The 27132-nt window shown below is 52.4% G+C and overlaps 1 protein-coding gene across 2 annotated transcripts in view; it reads right to left on the reverse strand.

Annotated features, from left to right (window-relative positions):
• TNS3 (tensin 3) overlaps positions 1-27132 on the reverse strand; it is a 226892-nt gene that overhangs the window by 48455 nt on the left and 151305 nt on the right. For both annotated transcript variants that reach the window (XM_082661487.1, XM_082661486.1), the window contains 4 exons: positions 24762-26021; positions 8214-8377; positions 7119-7245; positions 6947-7030 (listed from right to left, as the gene is read on the reverse strand). In XM_082661487.1, the coding sequence (XP_082517613.1) occupies positions 6947-7030; positions 7119-7245; positions 8214-8377; positions 24762-26021 (1635 nt within the window). The remainder of the gene's footprint in view (positions 1-6946; positions 7031-7118; positions 7246-8213; positions 8378-24761; positions 26022-27132) is intronic.

Below are 27132 nucleotides of genomic sequence, written 5' to 3' on the forward strand. Positions count from 1 at the left end.
CAGTCCCGAGGGCGGCCATTCCAGGCTCCTCCTCGAGGGTCCCAGGTGGGTAGAACCTGCTGTCTCTCCCCATGGAGCTCACGGTCCAGCCCCTGGTGCCAGCTGTCCTCCCAGCACCTACCGCCGCCCTGCCATCTCCCCCCGCTACCCGTCCCCAGTCCTTCAAGTTACGGCCTCCTCTTCTAGTTACAACACACTGCTAGGAGAACTCAGCAGTATGTGAATTCATATTTAAGTATTCATTATTTGAGTAAACATTTAAATATCCCTCACTCTCCTGGGGCAGGTACCGTAATTTAAAAGAGGAGCTTGCCAGGCCCAGGCCCAAGGCATCAGGAGCACATGCTGGGGAAGGGCAGGCTACTCTGGGCTCTGGTCCACCCATCACCAACCTCAGCTTGCTTTGTTTACTTTGCTTGTTTACTGCAGAGGTGAGGGGTTGGTATGAGCCGCCTGTGGCAGCGACGAGCCAGGCAGGCTCCCGGGACCCCTGGCACTGGAGTCTGGGGGCTTAAACTAAGTGCCACAGGACCTGGAGGGACACAGAACAGGATGTGTGCTACCCAGAGCAGAGGGCAAGAGCTGCAGGCAAAGGTGCACTGCCAGGTTCCAGGGGATAACATGGGCCTCTCCTGAGACAAACTCTCCCTCCCTGACCAAACCTGGAGATAGGGTCCTGGAGCCTCGATCTTGGCCTTTGATGTCTATCCTCGGAGGGCCCCGCCTTTAGCAAGGATTCTGCTAAGTCATCCCCCCTGCCTGCTCTCTGATCAAGTTCCTCAACTCCTCCTTGATGTCTAAGCCCTCTGCCTGTCCTCAGCAAGATCCTGTTGGGCCAGTTTGGCAAGAATGTTCCTTCCTTGATGCTCCTTAGTAACTTTTCATCCCCTGACCCTGTCACTGCTCTTTGGCTGTATCTGCTGCATTAGGATTTGAGCTCAGCTCCTTCCCCTGCTGCAACAGTACCAAATAAAATCTGTCTCTACCACCTTTCACTGGTGTCCTGCTCTGTTTCTCCCCGACATTTGTCTGCTGGTTGTCTGGGAAATAACCCGACACACCTGGGTTTACACTGACTAAGCGGGTACCTAGTTCAGTTTGATGTAATAAGACACACAGAGGAATTTTATGTAGTTAGTGTTGTACTAACTGCACACTAACTAAAGGAAGCCAGAACATAGCTGCCGTCGTAATATTAATAGCAACAAAGTCAGAAATCGTTACAAAGGCCCCAATCCATTCTGCTAGGGTCAGCTGATCACACCACCTGCATCTCCCACAAATCCAACCCGCCTCCTCCCACCATTTCTGAAATTGTTTTGATGCTCTACCCCACTGCCTACTCCGACTCCGGATCAATGCGTGAAAACAGAAGTCTGAGCAGTTGTCTCCCCGTCTCAAGACATACCCCATTCTTCTGTGGCTGCAGAGAACAGCTGTGGCTGGGCCTTCTCTCACCCCTCCACTGCCCTCCAGAGCCCCGTCTCCATCCCGTCCTGGTCCGCAGTACCCTCTGCCACAAGGCCCGCCCCTGCTGTATTTCCATCCCAAACGCCCCCCTCCATTCACCTAGTTAGCTCCCACTTACCCTACTCGCCCGTCAAACCCTCAGACCTCCTCACCAGGTAAACAACCAATGCAAATTGCCAGAGTGCCATCGTCCTGTCCTGGGCTCTTCCCTGTCGTGGGATCACTGGGCGCATCCCTGCTGTACCTACTGCCCTTCCAGGAGGGCAGGCCTGGGTCTCTGGGCTCACACCAACCCAGCAGAGCACTGCAGAACAGAAGTGCTCAATAATAAACACGGGCAGACTGCACCCAGGTCCACTCCACACCAAGTATTCCTGCATTTTATACTTTCACTTTTCATTATAGAAAATTCCAAAACATACGAAAGGAGACAGAGTAGTATGATGAACCTCTGTGAAGACGTCACCAGCTTCAACTGCTGTCAACTCACAGCCAATAAATACTGTTTCAACCACAGCCACACCATTTCCCCCAATGGGATTTAAATTAAACTTTTAATGTTGAGATCATGGTACAGTCACACGGAGATCCCCTATACTCTTTATCCAGTTCCCCCCGATGGTAGTATCTTACTAAGCTATAGCAGGATGGTGATATTCATACAGTCAAGATAGAGAACATTCCCACCCCACAAGGACCCCTCCACTCCCCCTCCACCTTTACCCCCTCCAAACTCCTAAGAAACACTAATATGTTCTCCATTTCTATAATTTTGCCATTTAAAGGATATTACGTTAAGTGGAACCATGCAGGATGTAAACTCTGGGGAATGGCTTTGCTCTGAAGATTCACCCAGGTGTGGCACCACCGCTGCATCAACATTCTGGTTCCTTTTCATGGCTGAGCTGTGTTCCATGGTGTGGATGGACTGCAGTCTATTTATCCACCTGCTGAAGGACACCCAGGTTGTTTCCAGTTTGGGGCCATTTAGAATAAAGCTGCTATAAACATTTCTGTTCAGGTTTTTGTGTGAGTGTTAAGTCTATTTCTTTGGGACAAAAACCCAGGAGGGCAACTGCTGAGTCACACGGTGGTTGCATGTTCAGTTTCTTTAAGAAACGGCCAAACTCTTTCCCAGAGAGGCTGCACCATTGTCCGTTCCCACCGGCAGTAAATGAGAGTTCCAGTTTCTCCACATCCTCACCAGCATTTGATGCTGTCACTATTTTTATTTTGAACCTTTCTGACAAGTCTGTAGTGATGTCTCACTGTGGCTTTAATTTGCATTTCACTGAAGGCTAACAATGCTGAACATCTTGTCGTGTGATTATTTGCCACCTGTACATCCTCTTGGGTGAAACATCTCTTCGCCTCTTTTGCCCATTTTCTAATTGGATTTTTTGTTTCTTTACTGCTGAGTATTCACAGTGCAAATATTTACTCCCAGTCTGTAGCTTGTCTTTTTATCCTCTTAACATGTTCTTTCCATAGCAAAAATTTTCAGTTTGAATGAAGTCTAATTTATCAATTTTTCCTTTTATAGATCATGCATTTGGTGCTAATCTAAGAGCCTTTGCCCGGCCTGGACCCCAAAGATTTTCTCCTATTTTCTTGGTAAAAGTTTTACAGTTTTCCATTTTCCATTTAAGTTTTTGATCCATTATACATTAATTTTTGTATAAGATGTGAGACTTTGGTTAATGTTCTTTTTTCTTTTTTTTTTTTTTCGCCTGTGGGTGCCCACTTGCTCCAGCATTATTTGTTGAAAAGGCTATCTTTCCTTTATTGACTTGTTTTGGCACTTTTTTCAAAAAAAATCAATTGGGCATATTTGTATGAGTCTATTTTGGGGTTTTCTATTGGTTTCTGGGTCTATCCCTCCACCACCACCACACAGTCTTAGTTACTGTAGCTATATAATAAATCTGGAAATTAGGCAAATCCATTCTTCCCACTTTATTCTTTTTCAAAATTGTCTTAGCTACTCAAGTTCCTTTGCCTTTCCATATAAATTTTAGAATTATCTTGTCTATATCTACAAAAAAACCTTGTCAGGAATTTGATAGGAATTGTGTTAAAACTATGCATCAGTTTGGGAATAAATGGCATCTGTACCAGGTTGAGTTTTCCAACCCATGAACATGTCTCTCCATTTATTTAGATATTCTTTTATTTCTTTCATTAACACTGTGTAGTTTTCAGCATATAAGTCTTGTACATGTTTTGTTAGCTTTATACTTTAGTATTTCAATTCTGATCTATTATAAATGACACTGTATTTTTATTTTTTTATTAACATTTTTTTTTGATGTGGACTATTTTTAAAGTCTTTATTGATCCTTCTGTTTTTATGTTTTTGTTGTTTGGCCGCGAGGCATGTGGGATCTCAGCTCCCTGACCAAGGATCGAAACTGCACCCCCTGCATTGGGAGGCGAAGTCTTATTAACCACTGGACCACCAGGGAAGTCCCGACACCTGTATTTTAAATTCAGGTTTCTACATGTTTGTTGCTACCATATAGAAATATAACTGATTTTTGAGTGCTTATCGTAATATCCAACAACCTTGCTGAATTCACTTATTTGTTCTGGGAGGTTTTTTAGTAGATTCCTTAGAATTTTCCCCATGGACAATCATGACATCTGCCAAAGGGACAGTTTTACTTCTTCCCTTCCAGTCTGTTATCTTTTATTTCCTTCTCTTGCATGGTGCCCCTGGAGAACTTTCAGCGTCATGTGGAGCAATAGTGGTGTTAGCTGTAGGGTTTTTGTAGATGCTCCGTTCTATTTTGCTGGGGTCTTTAGTCATTAATGGGTGTGAATTTTGTCAAATTCTTCTTTTGCATCTATTGACATCATGTGATTTTTCTTCTTTCTCCAGATAATACAGTGGATCGCACTGATGGATTTTCAAATATTGAATCAGTCGTGCATCCCTGGAATAAGTCCCACTTGGCCATGGTGTATACTTCTTTTTATATATTACTGAATTCTATTTGCTTCTATTTGGTTAAACAGTTTCGTGTCTATGTTCATAAGGGATAATTAGTCTATAGTTATCTTTTTTGCCATTGCCTTTGTCTGGTTTTGTTATCAGGGCAACATGACCTTCAAAGAATGAATTGGAACGTGTTCCCTCCTCATCTATTTTTTGAAAGGGATTATGTAGAATTAGTGTTAATTCTTCATTAAATATTTGGTAGAATTCCCCAGTGAAACCATCTGAGCCTGGAGATTTCTTTTTGGGGAGTTTTAATAAATTACCAATTCAATTGCCTTAATAGTTACAGGGTATTCAAACGGTCTGTTTCACATTGTTTACAATTTGTGCTTATCATTAAACACTACATACGTTGTCTGTAATATTCCCTTTTTGTCCTTTTGGCTTCTACAGGGTCTTCAGCAATAGCCCTATTTCATTCTGATATTAGCATATGTGTCTTCCCTCTCTTTTGTCAGTCTTTCTAGAGGTTTGTCAAATTCTTTGATCTTTTCCAAGAATCAGCTCTTCGGGTTATTTTCTGTTTCCCCGTTTATAATTGCACTGCTCTCTGCTTATATTTTTAGAAGAGGGGTGAATGTAGTCCCTAAGTGTGAGCCACCACCATCGCTGTGCCTCAGGGGTCAGCCACCACCCACCCCTCGACTGTGCACAGCACACGGGGCCCCCAGCCAGTGCTGTGTGTGTGTCTCTGAGCTCCCCCTGGGCTAACGTCCTCAGGGACTGCCGAAATGAAAACACGGAAGACTCGGAAGGTGTTCTTAAGATTAAACGGCTCCAATTTCACATGTTTGCTTTTTGTATCTGAAATCAAAGCCCTACTTCTTCCAAGCGGACACCTGCACACCCAAGTTCCTTAGACACACTGGCTGCACAGACGCCTAATCCACACTGGATGTGCGGGGCCGCACAGTCACACACGGACATGCTGGCCCACGCAGCCCACGTCTGTCCCAGGGCCTGATGCTCCAGGCCAGGACGGTCACCCCGCGGCGCACACAGGGCACGCCGAGCTCGTTCAGCCCCCAGGCCCTTCTCAAGTTCAGGAAGGGCTTGTGACCTCTACCCAAGGGCCCTAGCGGCCCACATTCGGAGCTGTTAGTGAGTCTGAAGGTTTTCTCTGGTACTTTCCTTCCTCAAGCTTATCATCCACCCTCTACTGCTGTCACCAGCATGTTTCCAGTGAACCTGGTCTTGGAGTGGTGGGATCTGACTGAATTCCGTGTCAGAGGCTGGGCTCTAGCCGGAATCCACTAAATACGTTCAAATTAGCCATTAATCGTGGTCGACTCCGGGAGGAGGGGGCTGTGTGGAAATGGAGGCATGGCCCTCTGCTTCTATCTAAATTATTAAAACACAGAAGAACAGACACACGGCTTCACGTGTGTGAGTCCGTGCACCACACACACAGGAACACAGGCACTTCTCATGCTGTGCTCCTACATGTACAAACAAATGCACCAACACAGCGCACGTTTCTTCTTACCCTTCATTTCAGTTACACCTGCTAAGAAAGACGTGCAGTTTAATTCTATGCTAAAAGCAAGCATCTTTGGGAAGAAAACTGGCCCTTCTCTTAAATGACACATGGATCTCGTTTTCTCTGGAAAAAGAAGGAAAATGGAGCTAGCTGTCATCACTACAACCTCCCCTGCGTAAGAGGTGGGATTTAAACACAATGTCTGCTTCCCCCTCCCCCAAAAGTGCATCTAATGAGCAGAAGTGGGAACCCTCACTCAGCTTCCCCAGGGCAGAAAAGCAGCCGCATAAGGAATCCACAGTTACAGAGAAGAGCGATTTTAAAGTGTAAGTTCAGCTTGAGCTACGTCCCCTCCCCTCCTGCCCGGGGCCAGGCCCGTCCTGGACTCTCAAGGCAGGTGGGGAATGTCCATACCAGGAAGGGGTGCTGAGGAACCCACCACTGCTGCGTTAACTCCCTCTCCGGGGCCAGTGCAAAGACAAATTTGACCCCGCAAGTATGACACGTGCCCAGGGAGGAAGCAGACCCGTCCAGAAGCGGCCACTCGCTGGGGAGATCCAGGATGGTGGCCGAGAACGTAAGGGGCCAGGACAGGTCTGTGTGAGCGGGCGAGGGCAGCCGTGCCACTCAGAGCAGGGAGCTCGCTGCTCTCTGTGGCCCCCACTTCCTCTGAAAAGGGAGGGTCGGGTGTTCCAGCTTCTTCTTTCAACTCCAAGTAATGCCACAGGGAGTTGAAAAGCACCGATGTTCGGCTGCTGAGAGCACCATGACCCTCCGCATCAACGCTTGTAAGTGCCCAGTGAGCAGAAGAAAACAGAAGCACACCTGCAGGACGCCAGGCAGAGATTCAACACCACTGCTAACCCCAGCGGACTGCACAACAGTGTCCCTGCACCTTCCCCAGCCAGAGCCACATTGCTGAGATGTGACACAACGTGGAAATATTTCTGCATGAGGGGACATCCAGAGCGGAGGAAAGGAGGTGGGTTTCTTACCAGGAGCTCCTTTGTACAGACCGCTGGGGCTGCCCATCTGCGGCCCGGATGGGCTGAACGGAGGATAACGTGGTCTTCTTGTCACTGGAAAGAGAAAGCAGAGTGACGAGCTGTTCCCCTCCGCTCCCTCAAGGAGTGGGATTGCACGCTACGAGCTCTGCTTCTTTCTTACCATACGGCGTTTCTGGAGACACAGGAAATGCTGGTGTGGGAGAGATGGACTCACTGCCACTGCTGGTTGGAGAGAAGATCCTGCCGTCGATCACACCCAGGTCTGGGGGATACGTGGTGATCACCGCCTGAAATCGGCAGGGGGCATTGGTTAGGTGAAGGCCACTCCCAGACAGCTGGGGGCCCCTGGCACCCACTGAGCCAACCCTTGTCTGAGACTGGAGACAGGAGGCAGCCATGGAAAACTGGAAGAAGCTTCAATAACAGTCAAGGTAGAGGGAAGTGTCTTGTGGTCAACATTACACAGCTCATAAGTGGAGTTAGCAGAGAGTCTGTGCAGCAGAGGGAAAGTGAGCGTTAAGTGAAAAAGGCAGGGTAAGTGTGTCCACAGATACGCAAAATACCCAATGAATTAAAAACACAGGCACAGAAAAGAGGCTGGCAGGACGTAGCCCAGATATTAGCACTGGTTCTATGTGTGTGTGTGTTAAGACTACTGGTGACTTTCTTTTCTCGTCTATTCTAGGTTCCAACTTTTCCACCATGAGAGTCAATGAAACCCTAATTTCAAAGGGTTCATCGTTTGGGGGTTTGCCAACCTGTCTTACTTCAATTCTGAATAAAAGCCTTAAGTACGCCTCCCCAAAGATGCTCTGTAGATCTCCCCACGGAGCACACATCCACGCGGACCCGCTTTCTTCCTCCCTCCCGGGGACGCCGGGAGGCCTTGGGTTGGGGACTTGGGGTCCTTTGCGATGACTTCTGTTTGCCCTTTGCTGCCGCCGTCCAGCCATGGAGCTCTGAGACCTCTACCCTCACGACCCACCTGCATGCTGGGCCCCTCATCCCCATTCTACAGATCAGAACACAGAGGCTCAGATGACTGCAGTGAGTGAGGTGCACGTCCGCATGGCTCTCTCGGGAGAGCGGGGATCCCACCCAGGATCCCGGCTGGTGCACAGCTGGGCTCCCCCCAACACCACCTGCCTTCAGGGAGGAACGCCGTGTGTGAGACGGGGGCGAAGGCGGGTGGGGAACTGAACTGGTGACTTGGGACGGGGCTCAGGCCAGGCTCTGGGGGGCGGGGTGCGTATACCTCCTTGGCGTTGTCTGAAGAGAGAAAAGGCGCCAGGCCTGGGGCCTGTTCCGCACTGGTAGTCTTGCCCCAGCCGCATGTGGAGAAGGCTGGCTGCTCCCCAGCATTGCTGTCATACTGCTCGAGGCTCAGCTTCCGGAATCTTCCGCCCAGCAGCTCGTCACCTGTTAGGAGAGAGACACGTGGGCCGCAGGCGTTTTCATCATGGAGGAGAGCACTGACCCTCAGTTAAAACTGACTTTAAAACTTCCCAGAGGCATTCTTTGTTTTATTTTTTCCAGTTCCAGAACATTTTCATCACCCAAGATGAAACCCCATCCACGCCCATTAAGGGGAGCGTTCACTCCCCGTTCCCGACCCCCAGCTCCTGGCAACCACTAAGTTACTTTCCGCCTCTACGGATTTGCCTATTCCGGACACTTCATGTACACGGAATCACACACTCCACGTCCTTTGCTGTCTGACGTCTTTCACCCAGCGTGACCCTCTCGAGGCTCATCCTGTTACTGTGTGAACTGGCCGTTGTCCATGTTCCTGGCTGTTTCTCCCAGCGTCAGCTCCACCAGGGAATCGTGCCTGGCCGGTTCCCCAGGGCCCGGCACACAGGAGGTGCTCAGGAAGCATAAGGAACAGAGAAAGGCTGGGACCCAGGATCAAGGCTTCTTTCCCCTGGCTAAGCGAGCAAGACAGATTCTTGGTGGTGGTCAAGCTTCACAGAACCCAGGGTGGGCCCCCTGACGGCCACAGGCCCTGGGACTTAGTCTGAGACCTCTGCCCGCATAATCCGTCTTCCCCTTCTCAGGGCATCTGCGGTCAACTTTGGGGTCACAGTGCCTGCACCTTGCCTTATGACCGCCAAGGAGGTAACAACCACTCAGACCAGAGACACAGAAATCTTTCTTTGAGTCACAAACATAAATACATATCCATTTGCCTACACAAACGGTCACCTTCTTGATACGTTGTCCTGCAACTTTAAAAAAAATTGTATCCGTTCTTTGTGACCTCTATGAATCACCTATTTGTTTATGCTCAATCCCAGTATACAGGTATAGTGATATCAGAATTGTTAACCTGTACACTTTTTATTTCCAAGTGTCAGAGATACTTTGTATTTCATAGCTGGTCCACACTGGTTGCTCAGGGGAGCCACGGGGGCTGCTGCACGTGGACGTGCAACCGAGGGCATCCTCAGACTCACGGGGCAGGGAAGAAGCAGCCCCGGCGAGCCGGCCTACTCCCTCCGGAACCGGCTTCTGGGCAGGACCAGGCACTAGGACGGCACCCAGGGCTCTGGGATACGACCAGGCTGGGTGTGACCTACAGCATGCCAGAGCTGTGTGCGAGCCCTGTCTGCCCGCGCCCCGTCAGGGCCAGAGTGGCCCGAAGGCCACACCACCTGCAGAGCTTCAGGGCTAAGTGAGGACCCTGCACGTGACAGCTTGACACTTAACAGCAAGAAATCCTGGGAGGAAAAAAAGCTTAATTCAAGCACCAACAGTCGGCATTCACTGTCCCACTGTCCAGTGCAAGAAATGTCACAGATCCTCAGCCCTCTTCCAACCAACTAAGATTCACTTTATGGGGGATGGGGGAGGGGTCGGGGGCTGCAATCGATCTGTGGACTCTCACGACTGGTGGTTTGGGAAACCTGCTGCAGGCTGTTAGGATGGCAATGTTTCTATCGATGATATCCTCTGAAAATTCAGACGTGTTAAGGGTTTCCCCTACAGTTCAGATTTAAGCGATGTAATCCCTACAACTGTGACGGTCACGATGACACTGCATTTAAAGATGGGGTTTAAATTACCAATGGCTCATCTGGAGAGACTCTGCCCGCGGCTGTGAACACGCTGTCACGTGAGCACCCCGGCAAGCGTCGTGCCCCTCCCTCAGCAGGGCCTTTCAGAAGCTGCGTGGAATTCAAAGGCTGCCGCATGAAGGGAGCTCCGTCCACAGAGGGAGAACACTCAACAGCTGTGCCCAGTGAGGAGAGGAGTGCGACTCCTTCGCGGGCGCCCCCCCGCCAAACCCTCCAGCTTCCCGAGGGTCCCTTCCTAGGACAGAGGCCAGCCGGGCATAGCCCTCCGTGTCACACAGGAGGACATCTGCTGGGTGCCATTCAGCTGGTGACCCAGCGGGCGAGATCTAAACCCGGTCTCCGAGTGGCCAGCACCTCCCAGAAGAATCCTTCCACCCCTCCTGACATCCTTCCTCCGTTTCCAACAGCTGCCCGCTAAGACCCGGCCTGGAGGGGCGAGGGGAGAGGGCATTAGGATTCGGGATTTGGAGGCTCGTGTCCACCCTCACCAGCTGGAGGACCAGCCGCAGGGCATCCTCCAGCCCCCGTTTCATTATGTGAAAAACGAGCACAATGCTCGCCCCCTTTTCTCCCCTGCAGAGAAAAACTGGGCTGAGGATGACATAAAATGGGTTTAACACATGCACACTGACACAGCGCCACCGCCGTCCTGCGGTCCTCTTCCGGGTCCCTCCTCGGGTTACCGCCCTCCACGAGGCCGGCGCTGCAGGACCGGCCCGACGGCCACAGACCTGCCCCCGGATGGGCACCTGGAGCCACCGAGGGAGCGGGCGCCGGGAGGCGTGAGGCCGCAGGGAGAGGCTGGCCCCCCGCAGGATCGGGGCCCAGGCACGGGCTCGCGTGCTGTCACCGGGGCAACAAAGGTGCAGAGTGGGGACAGAAGGGGCCCGTGCGAGCCTGGCTGCCCTGAGAGGCGGAGTGCCAACGCCCTCCTCCAAGGCTGCAGGGGTTACACAGAGCACGGAGCACCTCATCCAAAGGAACACCTCCACCCAAATCGCGCACTGACACCTGCAGCCCATCACAGCCAAGAGATCCAGAGCCCGCGCTGCCCCAAAGCCTTCCGGACAAGGATCTGGGGACGGGAAGACAGCTTCTGTTCAACATGCAGGATAATAAGTGGTGTTCTGTGGAAACAGCACATTGCCATCACTCCAACACGCTGTGTGGCGTGAAGCCCCAGAAAGGTGCGGAGAGTGTGGGCATGCTCCCCGACCTCAATGCCCCGTGACCTCAGCCCTGACCTTTGAACCAGAGGGTTCCAGGAACTGAAGCCCCATTCCGTGTATGGCCCTGCGAATAAAAACCAGCCAGCACAGCCTCGAGGATGTACTGCAAAGGCCCGGCTATAAAAACATGTCCAGGTGGCACCAGGGCCCAAGAGGGAATATGCAGAACTGAGGAGGGAGCTCCACAGAAGGAAGCTTAGATTTGTTTTTTTAACTGAAGGACAGTTTACAATGTTATGTTAATTAGACTTTTAAAACCTCTCTTCAGGTTTCCTGTAACAGTCCAGTTTCAGAGTAGCCGGGGAACTCAGTCTGTCCTTTCAGCTGATTCGGAGCCACGTGTGGCCTCAGTCCTGGGCTTCCTCCAGATGAGGCCCTGAGACAGTGTCCGTGAGTGGCCCCAGAAACGTCCCTAGGGAACACAGGGGTTTGCAACCATTTCTTGATGTTCTCTCTCTCGGGCACAAATGAAGATAACAAAGAGACTTTTCTTCACTTAAAAATCTCTCCTGGGGCTTCCCTGGTGGAGCAGTGGTTCAGAGTCCACCTGTCGATGCAGGGGACACGGGTTCGTGCCCCGGTCCGGGAAGATCCCACATGCCGCGGAGCGGCTGGGCCCGTGAGCCATGGCCGCTGAGCCTGCGCGTCCGGAGCCTGTGCCCCGCAACGGGAGAGGCCACAACAGTGAGAGGCCCGTGTAGCGCAAAAAAAAAAAAAAAAAAAAAAAAATCTCCTGTAAAGTGTTCTTCGTATCAAATACCACCTCGAGTGCCTTCACTGAACCTAAGTAATAGGGCATGTGGTTCAGCAGCTAGGGGCTTTATTCTTCAATAGTCATGGATCGATACTTCTCTGCTCCCCGGCCTGCAAGAGTGTGGTCACAGGCGGACACCGAGGGTCTATGCCAGGACCAACATTGAGAGCAGGCGTCGGGGCACGCACACAAGCTCCACAGGGGACCCCGTTTCCAGGCTGTGACCTGCACAGAGCATCGCTCTCCCCGCAGAGTGTGTCTTCCCTTCCCAAAGAGGCAAAGATACAGGCACCACGGTCATCAGAGACCAGGCCCCCGCAGGCGACAGACCCTGCCCTCCTATCAGACTGCAGTGTAGACAGGAGGGTCCCCAGCACCACCCCGACCCCAGGGTGATGCTCCTGGAGAAACGACGAGGGGTGCACGACGCAGCCGCGGCGCCGGGATATGCCCACATGTGCCCACCTCTGCCCGGGAGGAAAGCGGGAAGCAGAGCCCGGCCGCCTCACAACAGCCAGGCGGTGTGCTGTGTCGTTTCTGCCGATGAGGAAAATGGGGTCTCGAGTTGAGACCTGCCCCATCCCACACAGCAAGCTACAGACAGGGGTTTGGTGCACCGCGGAGCCAAACAAAAACCCCCCACTGCACACTCCACTCCCCCAGGGCGGCTTGTCCTCGCTCACCGGTGCCAAGCGAGGGGCGGGTCAGCCAGGAGGTGCCACTGTCCCCTCCCACTTCCAAAGGCCTGCTCAGTGCAGACGGTGGCCCACAGGCCTGGGCGGCGCGGCCCACCCACACAGACGAGTGGTGCTGTCGGCACCTCAGTGATTCATAATGGCTAACGCGGATGATGGAAGGGACACCGGCTGAGATCGGGGACCCTTCCTTCTGCCCATGTGCCAAGGGGCAGTGGACGCCCGCTTTGCTTCTCAAATCCTTCTACCCCTCAAGTGAATTTCAGATTAACAATGGCTTCTTCCTTACGATCTCTGGAAACGACCCCTTTGGCATTTGAGTAAAACCACTGGCTGGGGGTGTAGTTCCCAGAGCAGGTGAGCGCAGAGCAGCCTGGACCAAAGGTAAGAGGAGGCGGGTTTAAAGGCTTTCCTGTCCGAGAATCGTTGGTCTGACGGTGGAAGTGGGGCTGGGCAAAGGGCATGTGACCCCAGGCCCACCCGCTGGCAGACACCGGCTCCCCGGCCCGCTCGGGCAGTCCGCCTCTGGCCAAGCGCGGAGCAGGTCTGCCTCTGTGCCCACTGGACGGTCCGACAGACGTCTCGGGGATGAAATGAGGACTGGTCCAGGCTCAATGAAATAATGCAGCAAAAGCCAGTGCAGGATACAAGCCCACAGCAAGAACCAAATGTGAAAACTGCGCCACCAAACATGCCAGAGGAAGATTCATGCGGTCACTGAAAACCCTGTTTGATGGAATGTGAAGGGAGAAAACATGCTAAAACGTTATGTGAAAAGAGCAGCGTGGAAAAGTGAGCATGTGGCATTCTATCTATGAATTCATTTTGATTTTTAAAAATAAGAAAATGTACCAAAATGTTCACAAGAGTCTGTCTCTGGGTCGTGGGATTCTAGGCACTGTGAAGAGTTTTCTTTTTAAATATCTAATAGGTTGGCCAAAAAGTTCGTTTGGGTTTTTCCGTAAGATGTTACGGGAAACCGGAACGAACTTTTTGGCCCACCCAATATATCTTCTAAAGTGTTCACTAATAATAGGTCTTACTTTTAAAATCAGGAACACAAGATCCAGATCATTTTTAAGAAGAATAAGTTTTCTTTACATTTTGTAGAACTCTGAGTTGACCTCACAGACGTCCCCAAGTCCTTCTCTCCTAGTTCTAATTCTAGTAGAACTAACTCTGTACTAGTACAGGCACCCTCATTTCACTGCACTTTGCAGATACTGTTTTTTACAAATTGAAGGTTTGTGTCAACCCTGCATCACGCAAGTCTATCGGCACCATTTTTCCACGGCATTTGTTCACTTCACGTCTCTGTGTCACATTTTGGTAATTCTCACCATACTTGAAACTTTTTCATTAGTATTATATTTGCTATGGTAATTTGTAATCAGTGGTCTATGATATTACTCCTGTAATTACTTTTTTTGTTTTGTATTTTGAAATTAAGGTATGTATACTTGTTTTTTAGACATAATGCTATTGTACACTTAATAGACTACAGTACAGTGTAAACGTAACTTTTATATGCACTGGGAAACCAGAAAAATCTGTCTGAGTCACTTTATTGAGGTGATATTTGCTTTATGACGATGGTCTGGAGGCCAATCTGCAATATGCCTGACGTCTGTGGCCGTATTTAGTCTCTATGTGAAGCTCCACAAACACAAACGTGTTTGGTGTTTGATTAATCTATCATTCTGACAAGTCAGCTGGATCTTCTCATCCGATACAGAGACAATCCTATGGGAGGTGGCTTTCTGCACCAATAAGCTCAGAGGAGCTGTACAAGTTACCTTAATTTAAAGAGAGAAGGACTAGGGTGTCCGCGAGGTTGGGACGTGAGCACCGCTGGGTGGGGGCCCCCACCCCTCGGGTCATCCAACAATGGCCGGATGCAGGCTGCCCACCCTCCCAAGGGAGGGCCTTGATTCCATTTCACTCGACGAGTTGAACTGTATTCAAGAATCCACTCCATAAATCCGGCCATGACCATATTTCTCCTTCTCAGTAGAGAAATCAGATCCAAGAAAAGAGGAAACGGGAGATTGAATGAAAGCAGGAAAGAGTCGCTGCACTAAAGCCCTGTGCCTGTGCCGGCTGGGACCCTGCAGGTGGCTCGGCAAACTGCCCCCTCCCACGGGCCTTCCTCAGGCAAAAGGCAGCTGGAGCCGGTGCCCCTGCCCCTGCCCTGCTCGGCCCAGGTGCGGCCACTAGAAAACGCCCCAGGACACCACCGCCCTCCAAGTCACAGAAGCAGTAGGGTTCGGTGCAGAAACCGTGGCAACCTAGGACCACAGAGTTACCAACAATCTCCAGTGACCCGCACGTCCCCGCACGAGCCCGGCTCACATTCTCGGCCGCGGTGCCCGTGGAGGGTCGGTGTGGGAGCAGCTCTTCCTGTACAGAATGCTGCCTTCCAGTCTCGTGCTCGGGGTCTGCTTTTTTCCGCCAACACGTGGCATTGTGACGTGGTCTGCAATGGCCACACAACCAGACAAGGCCCACTCCTGGCCAGTCCCTACGCTGGTCTTCGGACCTCTCTCCTTTCCTCCTGTCACCGGAACGATGCACTTCAGGCCTCGGCACCCACCTACCCAGGCTGGAAAGGGGGGCAGGTGTCCCCAGGTGTTCCCCTCACTGCCACTCCCAAAGACCTGAAAATCTCAGCATTTTAACAATTCACTTTACTCACAGGTGGAGCTGGGGTCAAGGACACGTGCTGGGCCTGAGGGCATCCGGCTTTTCCAGGCACTGCCTTAGCCCAAGCCAGGCTTGGGGGGTGGGGCTGAGCTTCCCTATGGGACGTAGGAGCTCGCTGAGCCTGAGAGACAAGCAAGGCTTGCTCGTCCAGTCATTCAGGCCACTCGTAGGGATGGAGCCCTGCTGAGATCGGGGTCGGGTACTGCAACCTTACACGGGCCACCACAAGAAAGTGGCATGGGGTCAGTGCGGGAAAGTTCGGGGGTGCTGAGGAGAGAGCAGGAGGGCCAGTCCTCATACAGGGGCACCCGGATGCCCCCACTAAGCCCTGGAGACGTGGGGTTTTCAGGCCAAGACTGCGGGGTGCCCGTCAAGCACTCAGCACCTAGCACTGAATCCAGCCTAATTCGGGAGGTGGGTGGCATTGTGTTCACCAATTTACCCCTGATCCAACAGAGGTGCAAGCGGCGACTTTCTCGGACGACTAGAAAACTGTAAAAATACTAGAAAACTGGATTTTACAAAGCCAGGAGCCCCTTGGCTACTCTGCACCGAAATACAGTGAACTCCCAATTATGTAACAGAGTGCAGACACATGGTCGTAGGTAACTCAGAGCACACCTGTATTTTCCTTGCGCTGTGCTAGGGCATATTCAGATTTATCCGGTCGACTATCTGATCCTACTTAAAGAGGAACTTGAGAAGCAGTGAGGCAGGGTCACAGCACCCACTCTGCCTGCCCAAATAAAGCTTGCACCTGCGGCAGGGCCAGCACAGGGAGTCACTGCCCAGACCTCTGGCACAGGATACCCGCCTGTCCTTGAAGCTCTACAGCAGGGGGAAGTTCTCCTGCCTCACCAAACAGTGGGTCAGCCTCCAGGTGATTGGGACACAGGCCCAGGATGAAACACAAATGTGAAACAGTGATTCTCAAACGGGGCCGCACACCAGAATCACACTAAAAATGCGACTCTCGGGCCTCACCCCTTACCTGTGAAGTCACAACCCGCGGGAGTGAGGCCCAGGCGTCAGCATTTTTTTTAAACTCCCACGTTTCCAATACACAGACAAGCTCGAGAACCAGGGCTGGTCTCAACCCTGGATTCACACTGGAGTTACACAAGTGGGGAGCATTTAGAAGAATTCTGACCCCCCGAGCCACGACCCAGGCCAATTCAACCAGGCCTTTCGGAGGCGGAAGCTGCGTGGACACTCTCAGCACCTGCGTTTTGTTAAGTTCCCGGGTGAGTGCACTGTGCAGCCAGGCGGCAAACGCCTGCTCTGACAAGCAGGTGGAAACTCATGAGCTCCTAGAACATGACCTTCATCTTCTATCTGGGCCACTGCAAGCTGAAGCACCCTTAAGCTATTTATTTATCTTTATACGATTGTATAAGAATGAAGCCTGCATCAGCAAGGCTTGCACGGATGGGTTCTGGAAACTTCCTCGAATTCCCAGGAGCAAAAACAATCACCAAGGATTCATTTGGATTACTTGGCTCCAGAGTTAGTCTGAGGCCTCCTGACTTCAGCTCATTCAAATAAACATGTGCATCCTCTAGAGAGAGAGTGGAAAACGGAAAACGACAACAAAAAGCCCAAACACTCTTCCCAGCTTAAATGTTCCCAGGATGACTTAAGGAGATTTTCCTCCCTTAAGCTGAAATAGGGATTGATTCACCGGCAGGGTATATTCTTGAAGAGCTGGGTGACGTCTGTTGGAAATCCCTAGTCAGAGTGCAGAATGATGTTGAAGACCTCGGCAGGAGCAGTGGTTCTGGGGTGCCCTCTCTGACCCGACCGACCCCAGAGCCTTAGGAAAGCGTACAGGAACGAGAGCGGGCTCCAGCAAAAGCACACCAAGAGGCCGAGTAAAAGAGCCTACCTTTTGGGTTTCCCTGGTGGCGCAGTGGTTGAGAGTCCGCCTGCCGATGCAGGGGATGCAGGTTCGTGCCCCGGTACGGGAAGATCCCACGTGCCGCGGAGCGGCTGGGCCCGTGAGCCATGGCCGCTGAGCCTGCGCGTCCGGAGCCTGTGCTCCGCAATGGGAGGGGCTGCAGCAGTGAGAGGCCCGCGTACCGCGCAAAAAAAAAAAAAAAAAAAAAAAAAAAAAAGCCTACCTTTTGGATTGCAAAAGTGAAAACCCTTTCCACTGGGGAACTCCAAAGTGCTTGGTTAGGTGGTAGCATTTCCTCTAGAATGACATATTTAAAAGGAAATGATTGTGTCCAAAAAGCTAGGAAGGATACCCTTCTACTATAAGAAATTTCAGGAATACGCTCATGGTTTTTTTTGGTTTTTTTGTTTGTTTGTTTTTGCTGTACGCGGGCCTCTCACTGTCGTGGCCTCTCCCATTGCAGAGCACAGGCTCCAGATGCACAGGCTCAACGGCCATGGCTCACGGGCCCAGCCGCTCCGCGGCATATGGGATCCTCCCGGACCGGGGCACGAACCCGTGTCCCCTGCATCGGCAGGCGGACTCTCAACCACTGCGCCACCAGTGAAGCCCTACGCTCATGTTTTACTCAAAGTAAGCTTGTAATATAAAGCACAGATGTAAAAAGCCGCACAGCAACCAGAAGGCAAGGTCACTACTGGCCTCCAGGGGTCTCCAAAGCGGACTTTCAAACATCTGAGGGGGCAGCTCCTCGGCAAGGTAACAAAAGAATTGCCACGTGGCCCAGCAGTTCCACTCCTGGGTATTACCCCAAAGAACTGAAAACAGGGGTTCAAACGAATACTTGCACGTGAACGTTCACAGCAGCTCTATTCACAACCACCAAAAGGTCACCATCCAGAGATGACTGGATAAGCGCAGTGTGGGCTGTCCATGCAGTTGAATATCACTCAGCCTTAAGCCTGCAAAACCTTATGCTGAGTAAAGAGGCCCGATTCAAAAGGCCATACAATTCCATTTATGTGAAATGTCCAGAAGAGGCAAATCCCTAGAGACAGATAACAGATTAGGGGCTGCCAGGGGCTGGGGGAATGTGGAATGGGGGTGACTGACCATGGGTACAGATTTCCTTTTGAAATAACAAAAGTGCTCTGGAGCTAGACAGTGGTAATGGTTGTACAACATTGTGAAGGTACTTAATGCCACTTAATTGTACATTTTTAAATGATTAAAATGGTAAATTTTACATTAGGTGCATTTTTCCCCAATAAAAAAGATTTGAGGGGGTGATTTCTGTTTCCTAGGCTGGCCTGCCCAAGAGTTTTCACCTTGAGATGCATGTTGTTTTATTTTAAATTGCTTTCTTTTTATTTATCCTTTAACACGAGTGTTAGGGTGTTACATAGGTTTTTTTAAATTATGTGTTTAAGTAGTTTGCATCAGCTATGACTGATTTCAGGGTAGTGAAGATGGCATCAGAAAACAGATGTTCTAAGAACAGGACCATGGGCTTGAGGGGTTGAGAACCACAGCTGCAGGCTGGCCCAGGCAGTTCAGAGCAGGCAGGAGAGGCCACAACTCCAGGCCTTTCAGGGACGTCGGAAGATGTCCGTCAAGGTGACCACGTGGGGCACCCGAATCTGCCTGTTTGTGTGGTGAGGGTCACTGCAGCGAAAGGAACTGATTCATCAACTCTCAGATTTATAATGTGCCTTTTTTTAAAAAATTTGTTGATTTGTATTTATTTTTGGCTGCACTGGGTCTTCATTGCTGCTGCACGGGTTTTCTCTAGTTGCGGTGAGCAGGGGCTACTCTTCGTTGCGGTGCGCGGGCTTCTCACTGCGGTGGCTTCTCTTGTTGCGGAGCACGGGCTCCAGGCGTGAGGGCTCAGTAGTTACGGCACACGGGCTTAGATGCTCCGCGGCATGTGGGATCTTCCCGGACCAGGGCACGAACCTGTGTCCCCTGCATTGGCAGGCAGATTCTTAACCACTGCGCCACCAGGGAAGCCCCTTTAACATATAATTTAAACTGACAGGCTTTCCACTATCAATTACTGAAAGTTGATATATTGTGAATTTCCTTCAGCATAAATGAGCTCTCTGCCAGGAGCACTCATGCAGGGATGTCTGTCTGTCTGCAGAAGCACATGGGGAGCCCTGGCACAGTGTCCTAGTGCCATCTGCAAGCAGAACACGGGGTCTGCCAGGGTCCGACAATTGTGGGTTGGGGGTTGATGTACCATGAATAAAATATTTTGACAACAGGAAACAAGGAGCCCATAGGTATGAGGAGAACAGAGCTGGCTTCCTGCCATCCATGGATTCATAAACTTCACAGATTGAGTCATTTCTTTTGTTGCTTGGGTACTATCAGTTGAAATCTCCCCTCATTTAAAAAATGTGATCCAAGAAACCCACCGTTGAGCAGGGCTGCAGTGCAGCTGGGCGACCTGGGGGCTGGGGCGGCATGAGGCCACAGCAGCGCTCAGACGGGCTGTGGCTGAAGCACGGTCTGGTGTCAGCCCAGAGCAGGGGAGCTGCAGAGGTGCTGAGCGCCTACGGGGAGTGAAACGCCACCACATCTCAACCCATTTTACAAGGTCTCCCAGGGCTTTCTGAGACCCCACCTCTGAGGGGCCACTCTCGCCTCTGGGTGGGGACTGGCTCCCTACACTGCCCATGATAAACCTCGCTAAGGTCCCCGTGCCAATTCAGCAGAGACACATGGGTCTTTGGAGGGTCACCTGCATTTCCACCAACACCAGATCCCCTCTATTTACAAACATTCCACGTGTCAGGAAACAAAATGAGTAAGTCACTGGCACTGCCCTCCAGGGGTTTTGATCTGGTGGCAAAAACTGAGTTTAGTGGAATAAGGGCTCAGCCATGAGATGCATAGTGAGACAGATGGACGCTGTTTACACATTATAGTGGGCATGTAGGTCAGGCGTGATGCAGACAAGCTTCAACATAGCACCTAGAACAGGGCAGGAGCTGTGTGGCAGTGGTCACTATCATCTTTACCATCACCATCACCACCATCATCATCATCACCACCACCATCACCATCACCACCATCATCACCATCACCACCATCATCACCACCACCACCATCATCATGACCATGACCACCATCATCATCATCACCATCACCACCATCACCACCACCATCATCATCATCATCACCATCACCCTCACCACCATCATCACCATCACCACCATCACCATCACCGCCATCATCACCATGACCACCATCATCATCACCATCACCATCACCATCACCACCATCATCACCATGACCACCATCATCATCACCATGACCACCATCACCACCATCACCACCGCCATCATCATCATCACCATCACCCTCACCACCATCATCACCATCACCACCATCATCATCACCATCATCACCAGAACCACCATCATCACCATCACCACCATCACCATCATCATCACCATCACCACCATCATCACCATCACCACCATCATCATCACCATCACCATCACCCTCACCACCATCATCACCATCACCACCATCATTATCCCTACCACCACCACCATCCTCACCAGTATTATTATTGTGCTGATAGCAAGCAGACTTTCTCAGAAGATGCTTAGCCTTCACAAATAATTTTCATCTCAGAAATAACCAGAGCCACAGTGGGCATGCTGCTGCCTGCAGAGCTGGTGCAACGTGAGCTGTGCAGGACATGCAGCAGGCCCCAGAAGGAGCTCCAGGTAATACCATTCCCAACTCTCCACCACCAGATAAGTGGTGGTCTTTCTCATAGTCAGGACATGATCTGCAAAGAGTGAAGGATTTCAGTAACTTCAGGGTGCTGAGGTCTCTGCGACACACCTTTATTTACAGCCAGAATTAAGACACTGTGCAGCAGTCAGCATCTGGGGGCAAGATGCAAGGCAGGCCAGGGAGGGTCTCCCGTAGAAGATACAGCGTCTTGGAACTTTCCGGCCTACTTCCCATTTGTGTGCAAGACGTGAGGCCACTCTGGCCAGATACTGCCCCACATCAATAGGGCTGAGCCTCAGGCACACAGACATGGGACAATGCATCTGGGGCATGACAGCCACCATCCTGGGAATGTCATGGAGCCTTTCAGATTCATCGTCCCCTTCCTACTCAGCACGGCAGAACCGAGAGCCACATGTGGACCAGCTCAGCTCGGCAGCCCTGGCCTCCCCCACCTACGGGATGGATGTGTGACATCTTCCAAGCACAGGGTTCCAGCATCCCCAAACCTTCTGGAATGTTCCACAACTCAGAATCAGTTGGTTAGTGGTACACTTTTATGACTTTCCGTGCCATCCAGTGATTTTTTTTTTCTGCTGCTGGCTGATCTAGCTTTTTGCAACCTAGAGGTGTAAATACTGACATTTAAATATTAAAATCAAATGGGCTCCAGTGTCCTCTATACCAGCCAGGGAGGGAAGGAAGTTCTCTCTCCACCTCAATTCAAGTGGCCGAAAGCTACAGACATGCACATTCTTTTGATGGGATTTCTATCGATACAAGATGTCCCGGAATGAGAGCCAGAAGTCTGCATGCAGGCTGTTCTGAGAACCCTTTACACCGTCCAGATCCTTTTCATCAACGTAGTGCAAGTCTCAAAGGCACTACACTTCCCGGCTTGGCACTCTCCTAAAACAGGAGCTGACTCTGGAGTTGAAAGCCAAGCTCCGGGTCAGAAGGCCAGTCCTCGTGCTGTGAGCTATGAGCTGCCCCGCCGGCAGGTGCTCATCGCTGCTCAGGCCTCCTACCAGAAGCTCACGTGCAAATTTCAGAAAGGTGTCAGAAGATTAGCACACACATTGCTTATACCTAATCCACTGACATCACCATAGTTTTAAAAGTATAAAAGAAAACCGGCAAAAGCCCGAGGTTCCTATCAAACATGAATGGATTAATAAACACTCTAACTGAATTTGCATAATTAATAACCTAACGTGCTGAATTTTACGGGTCTGTTGAAATATTCGAGTCCTTTAATTTAAAAAATGTCATTATTTTTATAAGACAAGGAACTAGGAAAGATCTAAAATTAATATTCCAATAATTACAGCGATGAGTTTATCAGGTAATTTAAGAATAGCTAACGAAAGGGTGGAGGAAATGAAGAGACTTTCTAACATCCCAGGCTCTATGTTTTATTGCTACAAGAATAAAGGAGAAGTTGTCACTAGGGACTGAGTTCCATCAACTGGAAAACAAATGAACTAAAGGAGGCTGTCAGACTGTAACCTGAGCCTTGGAATCCTTTTCCCCCTATACACTCAGCTGCCTCCAACTGCTTCCAAATCTCAAAGGAGGTTTTAATCCAAAAAAAAGGTTTTTGGTTTTAATTTTTCCAAGCAATTTCTTTTAAGTAGGTTTGGTGAGATAAGAGACAGGGTGAAGATAGCTTTGTTCCCAATGAAACCTTTTTTTTTTTTTTTTTAAAGAAGACGTTGGGGGTAGGAGTTTATAAATTTATTTATTTATTTTTGCTGTGTTGGGTCTTCGTTTCTGTGCGAGGGCTTTCTCTAGTTGTGGCAAGCGGGGGCCACTCTTCATCGCGGTGCGCGGGCCTCTCACTATCACGGCCTCTCTTGTTGCGGAGCACAGGCTTCAGACGCACAGGCTCAGTAGCTGTGGCTCACGGGCCCGGTCGCTCCGCGGTATGTGGGGATCTCCCAGACCAGGGCTCGAACCCGTGTCCCCGGCATTAGCAGGCAGATTCTCAACCACTGCGCCACCAGGGAAGCCCCTGAAACCTTTTTTAAACTCAGCATCTCCTGAATGTGTCTGATTCCATGAATTCATACATCCAAATCCTTCCAACTATTTAGATGCTGCTATTACTACCGTTGTCCTACGGCTACAGGGTAAAGTCTGATAATCTACTCCCAGGAGGCTCTTCCAGCTCCGTCGAGCTCCAAGTTACTTACACCCAGGGGCACAGGTACTCCGGGAAGAGGGGATGCCACACACTTATGATCCAGGTACCCTACAGGGGCGTGCGGACCAGCACGTCCTGCACTTCCACCAGCCGGGTACGTGATAGGGTTTCTTTTAACAGAGAGAGCGAACAGAAATTCAGAGACTACATCCTTAACCCAAAGCCACACAGTCAGCCAAATGCACAGCTAAGCAGGACCAAGGTCTGCAAAGCTCAGGTAACCCAGGCCATCTGGACCCCGGAGGTGGGGGGGGGGGTCTGAAATCCACTCCATCTGACTGCAAAGCGGGCAGGGCCTCTGGGTGCAGCCACAGGGGCTGAATCCTGCTCTACTGCGAATGACCTATGTGACCTTGGGCAGGCCACTTCCTGACACCTCTGGAAACTCAACTGTAAGACAGGATCCGCCCCTGTAGCCGAGGGGCCTAAGAAGATGAAAGAGCCCCGAGAACAATGCCTGTGGGAAGAGCGGCACCCCTGCCCCATCATTATCCTGGCTCGGCACTCAGGGTCAGACCCGGGAGTAGGGGGAGGCGACAGAGCTCTGTCACCCCTCCTGTCTTTACTTTTAGGGAACCAGCTGCTGCCCCAGAGGTGGACGCACGCCAACACGCCGACGCGGGAGGGCCTGGCCTCACTCTCAGCCCCGAGGTGACCTCTGGGTCCTTGCAGCGCCACACCTCCCCCAGACCCCAGCAGGCTTGGACGTCTGCCTTGGCCCCATCCGCCTCCTCTGTGTGGAAGCTTCTAGATGGACACTCCATTCCTTGACCCGGACACCCCACCTCTGTCCCAGTGCCCCCGGCCTGCGGGGCACCCTCCCAGGCCGCCCTGGCCAGCTCTCCGGGGCCCACAGCCTCTGCTTCACCAACGTGGAGAGCCTGTCACAGGCCGGATCCCAACTCCCTGCCCCACGTCCACTCAGCCGTACACCCAGAGGCCACCTCTGTCCGCCACAGCTACCCCCAGCCTTCCCGGGTCTCGCAGGTGGGCAGGAAGGCCTGGCCCTGGCCTTGCACAGCCGTGCCCTAAGGGTGAGAGCCTGCACAGTGCCCACCTCCTATCCAGGACAGCCCCCAGAGCTGCAGGGTGCCCACAGGGATGCCCTCAGGGCCCGCGACCCTGCAGCCGGGCCTGGTGGCCGGGATTCCCGCCGCGCCTCTCGGCCCCGACTCTCCGGAACCTGCCCCTCTGGCATCCCTGCCACTGCCCGCCTCCAGCCACCCCCATGGCCCTGGCTCTCCAGCTCGCAGGCTGCTGCCCCACGGACAGCCTTCCCGTCCCCTGCGTGGCCAGCCAGGAGACATCTTCGGTACCTGGAGTGCACGGTTACCTGCCTGTCCCCATGAGGCTGTGCCCAGGGCCCCAACCGTCCTCCTCATTCCCCTCCCCCGGACCCTGCGTCGAGCCCGGCGCTCTTCCATGAATCCCCATTCTGCAAAACCCAGACCCGGGCAAGCATGCATCCCACGGAACAGCGGCTCACCTTGCCTCGCGGGGGCCCTGCCAGGGCCTTCTCCCGTGTCCTGCAGGCGGCCACTCGCCCGCAGCCCACCTCCCACACCGTCTGGGGCTGCGGGGCCGTTGGCCTGGCTACCCAGCATGTTCACGTGGGTGGGGATGGGCTCAAAGGTGGGGTCCAGCTCCAAGATCAGCCTGTTGAGCTGCTCGATGGACTGGTCGATGTCCAGGGTGGGTGAGCCAGGGGAAGGGTCTGTGCTCAGCTCCGGGCCAGTACCATTCACGACTCTGACATCTGGAATCCTGGGTTTGAGCGCTGCTTTGCCGGGAGGGGGTCTCTGCGTGTCGGGGGGATGTGGCCCGGGGCCTATGCCCCTCTGGACGGCCACTCTGCTGCTGGTCCCCCGGGTAGGGGTGAGCGGGACCCTAGGCTGGGTCTGCGCCAGGCCGGAACCGTCAGCGGTGCCGCGGCCGCCGAGCCTGGCCTCCCCGTCGGGGGTGAAGCCGTACTGGTGAGCGGCCACCATCTGCTGCTGGCGCACCCAGGTCTGCGTGGAGTAGCTGCTCTGCCCGTAGGCCTGCGTCGGGGCGGGCACGGAGGGCTTCCTGAGCACAGGCTGCGGCGGCTTGGGCTCGCGGCTCCCGAAAGCCTGCTCGCGCTCGTACGGGGGCTCCACGGCGAGGCCCAGATCGGGGGCAAGAGCGCCGTGCTGATCGTCGCCAGCGGCGCTGCTGCATCCATCAGACAGGAGGGAGTTCTGGCTGCTCTGGTGGCAGGTGAAGGGGCCCAGGTGGGCTGACTGGTGGCCCTCGGAGGAGGAGAGGGTCCCGATGCTGTCCACACTGTGCAGGTCGTGGCTGGGCATCTCGTCGTCCAGGATGTCCGTCTCTCGGTCCTTGGGGGTGCTGTCTCCGTTCACGTGGACCTGGGCCGGTACGACGTGGCGGGTCCCGCTGTACTTGCTGCAAGCATCACTCATGTCCTTGAGGGGGCTTCCAGAATCTTCGAGACCAAAGCCACTGAGCAGCTGATCCAGCTCGGCCTTTTCTTGGGGGCTCAGGCCCCTCTTGGGTCCCGGAGCCAGGTGCTCCTCGGTCCTGTCGGTCCTCACCGAGGCCGTGGAGTGGCCCGAGTCACTGCTGACAGACAGGGTGTGGTCGCTGTGGTCTGGGCTGCTGGCGGCCGGGACAGCAGGGGACCCACCTGGGACACTGGGATCCGAGGTGCTCTTCTTTCCCACCTTGGCATAAAGGCTGCCATCCACAGGGCCCTGCGTGTGCACCACTGGTGGGGAGAAAAGGAGAGACGGAGAGATGGACTGTAAGTCAAGGACGGAAAGGGGCTTCGCACTCTTGGAACAGGCCTATATTTCTGTCGGAACAAATAAACGGATTCACAGCAGACAACTTAAAACAATCAGGGCCAAAGATGCCTCTAGGGTCCCCCAATTCTACACACACTCCTGCGAAGCAAACGCCAACGAAAAACACTGAATAATCAAACATTTTCAGGCCCTGAATTGCTTCTACATTTTTATGCAAAGAGAACAGTCATTTAGAGAACCTCTGGGCCTCTCCACACTGGACTCGTCTTGCCTCGAGGGCTCACTGTTGATGGCGTCCTTAGTTTGAAAGCTGAACACGGCGCTGCCCACAAATCTCTAAGACTCAAGGATGGGTGGCGCCTGTGACAGGAGAGAGCTTCTGTCAGCATCTATGAAGCGGCCTCCAGGGATGCGGGTGACAGTCCTTGGGAAGCGGGACATCTGATTTAGGAGCCTGCCGTCCTCAACCTTCTGAGATCCTCTGAAACCTAAATATGCGACTCAACGAAAAGAGAAAACACAGGACTCGTCCCAGCCCTGCCTCCCCGTTAGGGCAGCATCTCTGGGCCAAGGAGGTGCTGATAAAGACACGGCAGGACCTCAGAACACAGAAGGGGAAGCACTGATCTCCACACGTCAGAACGGCCGAGAAAACAAAATGAGGCCTCAGAGGCAGATGGGAAGAGCGCTCCTATTAGTCCTGGCTGCGGCAGTCACCACTCCCTGGCTCACAGCAAAGAGCCGGGAGGGCACCCAACAGCAGAAGAGAGCTTGAGGTCAGCACCTCCCTCCCGCTCCATCCTCCTCTGCCTCCCTGTTTGCCCAACTGTGAAATTGCCGGCATACCACCACAATAACGGAGCTGCAGAGGGCTTGACCCACGCTGTCTGGGGTCCTGGGAGCCACTGCATGCCGGCAGCAACCGGGCCTGGAGCCGCTCTGGAGGGACCCGGCTCGGCTCTGGCCCTGGTGGGCTGCGTGCACTCCACCATCAGCAGCTTCCGGCTTTTTTAAAAAAATACCGGGGTGACACGCCAGGACAGAGATCTGTGGGGTATCTGGGGGTGCTGT

The sequence above is a fragment of the Grampus griseus genome, assembly GCF_964374135.1.
Source record: "Grampus griseus genome assembly, chromosome: 9".
Taxonomy (NCBI): domain Eukaryota; kingdom Metazoa; phylum Chordata; class Mammalia; order Artiodactyla; family Delphinidae; genus Grampus; species Grampus griseus.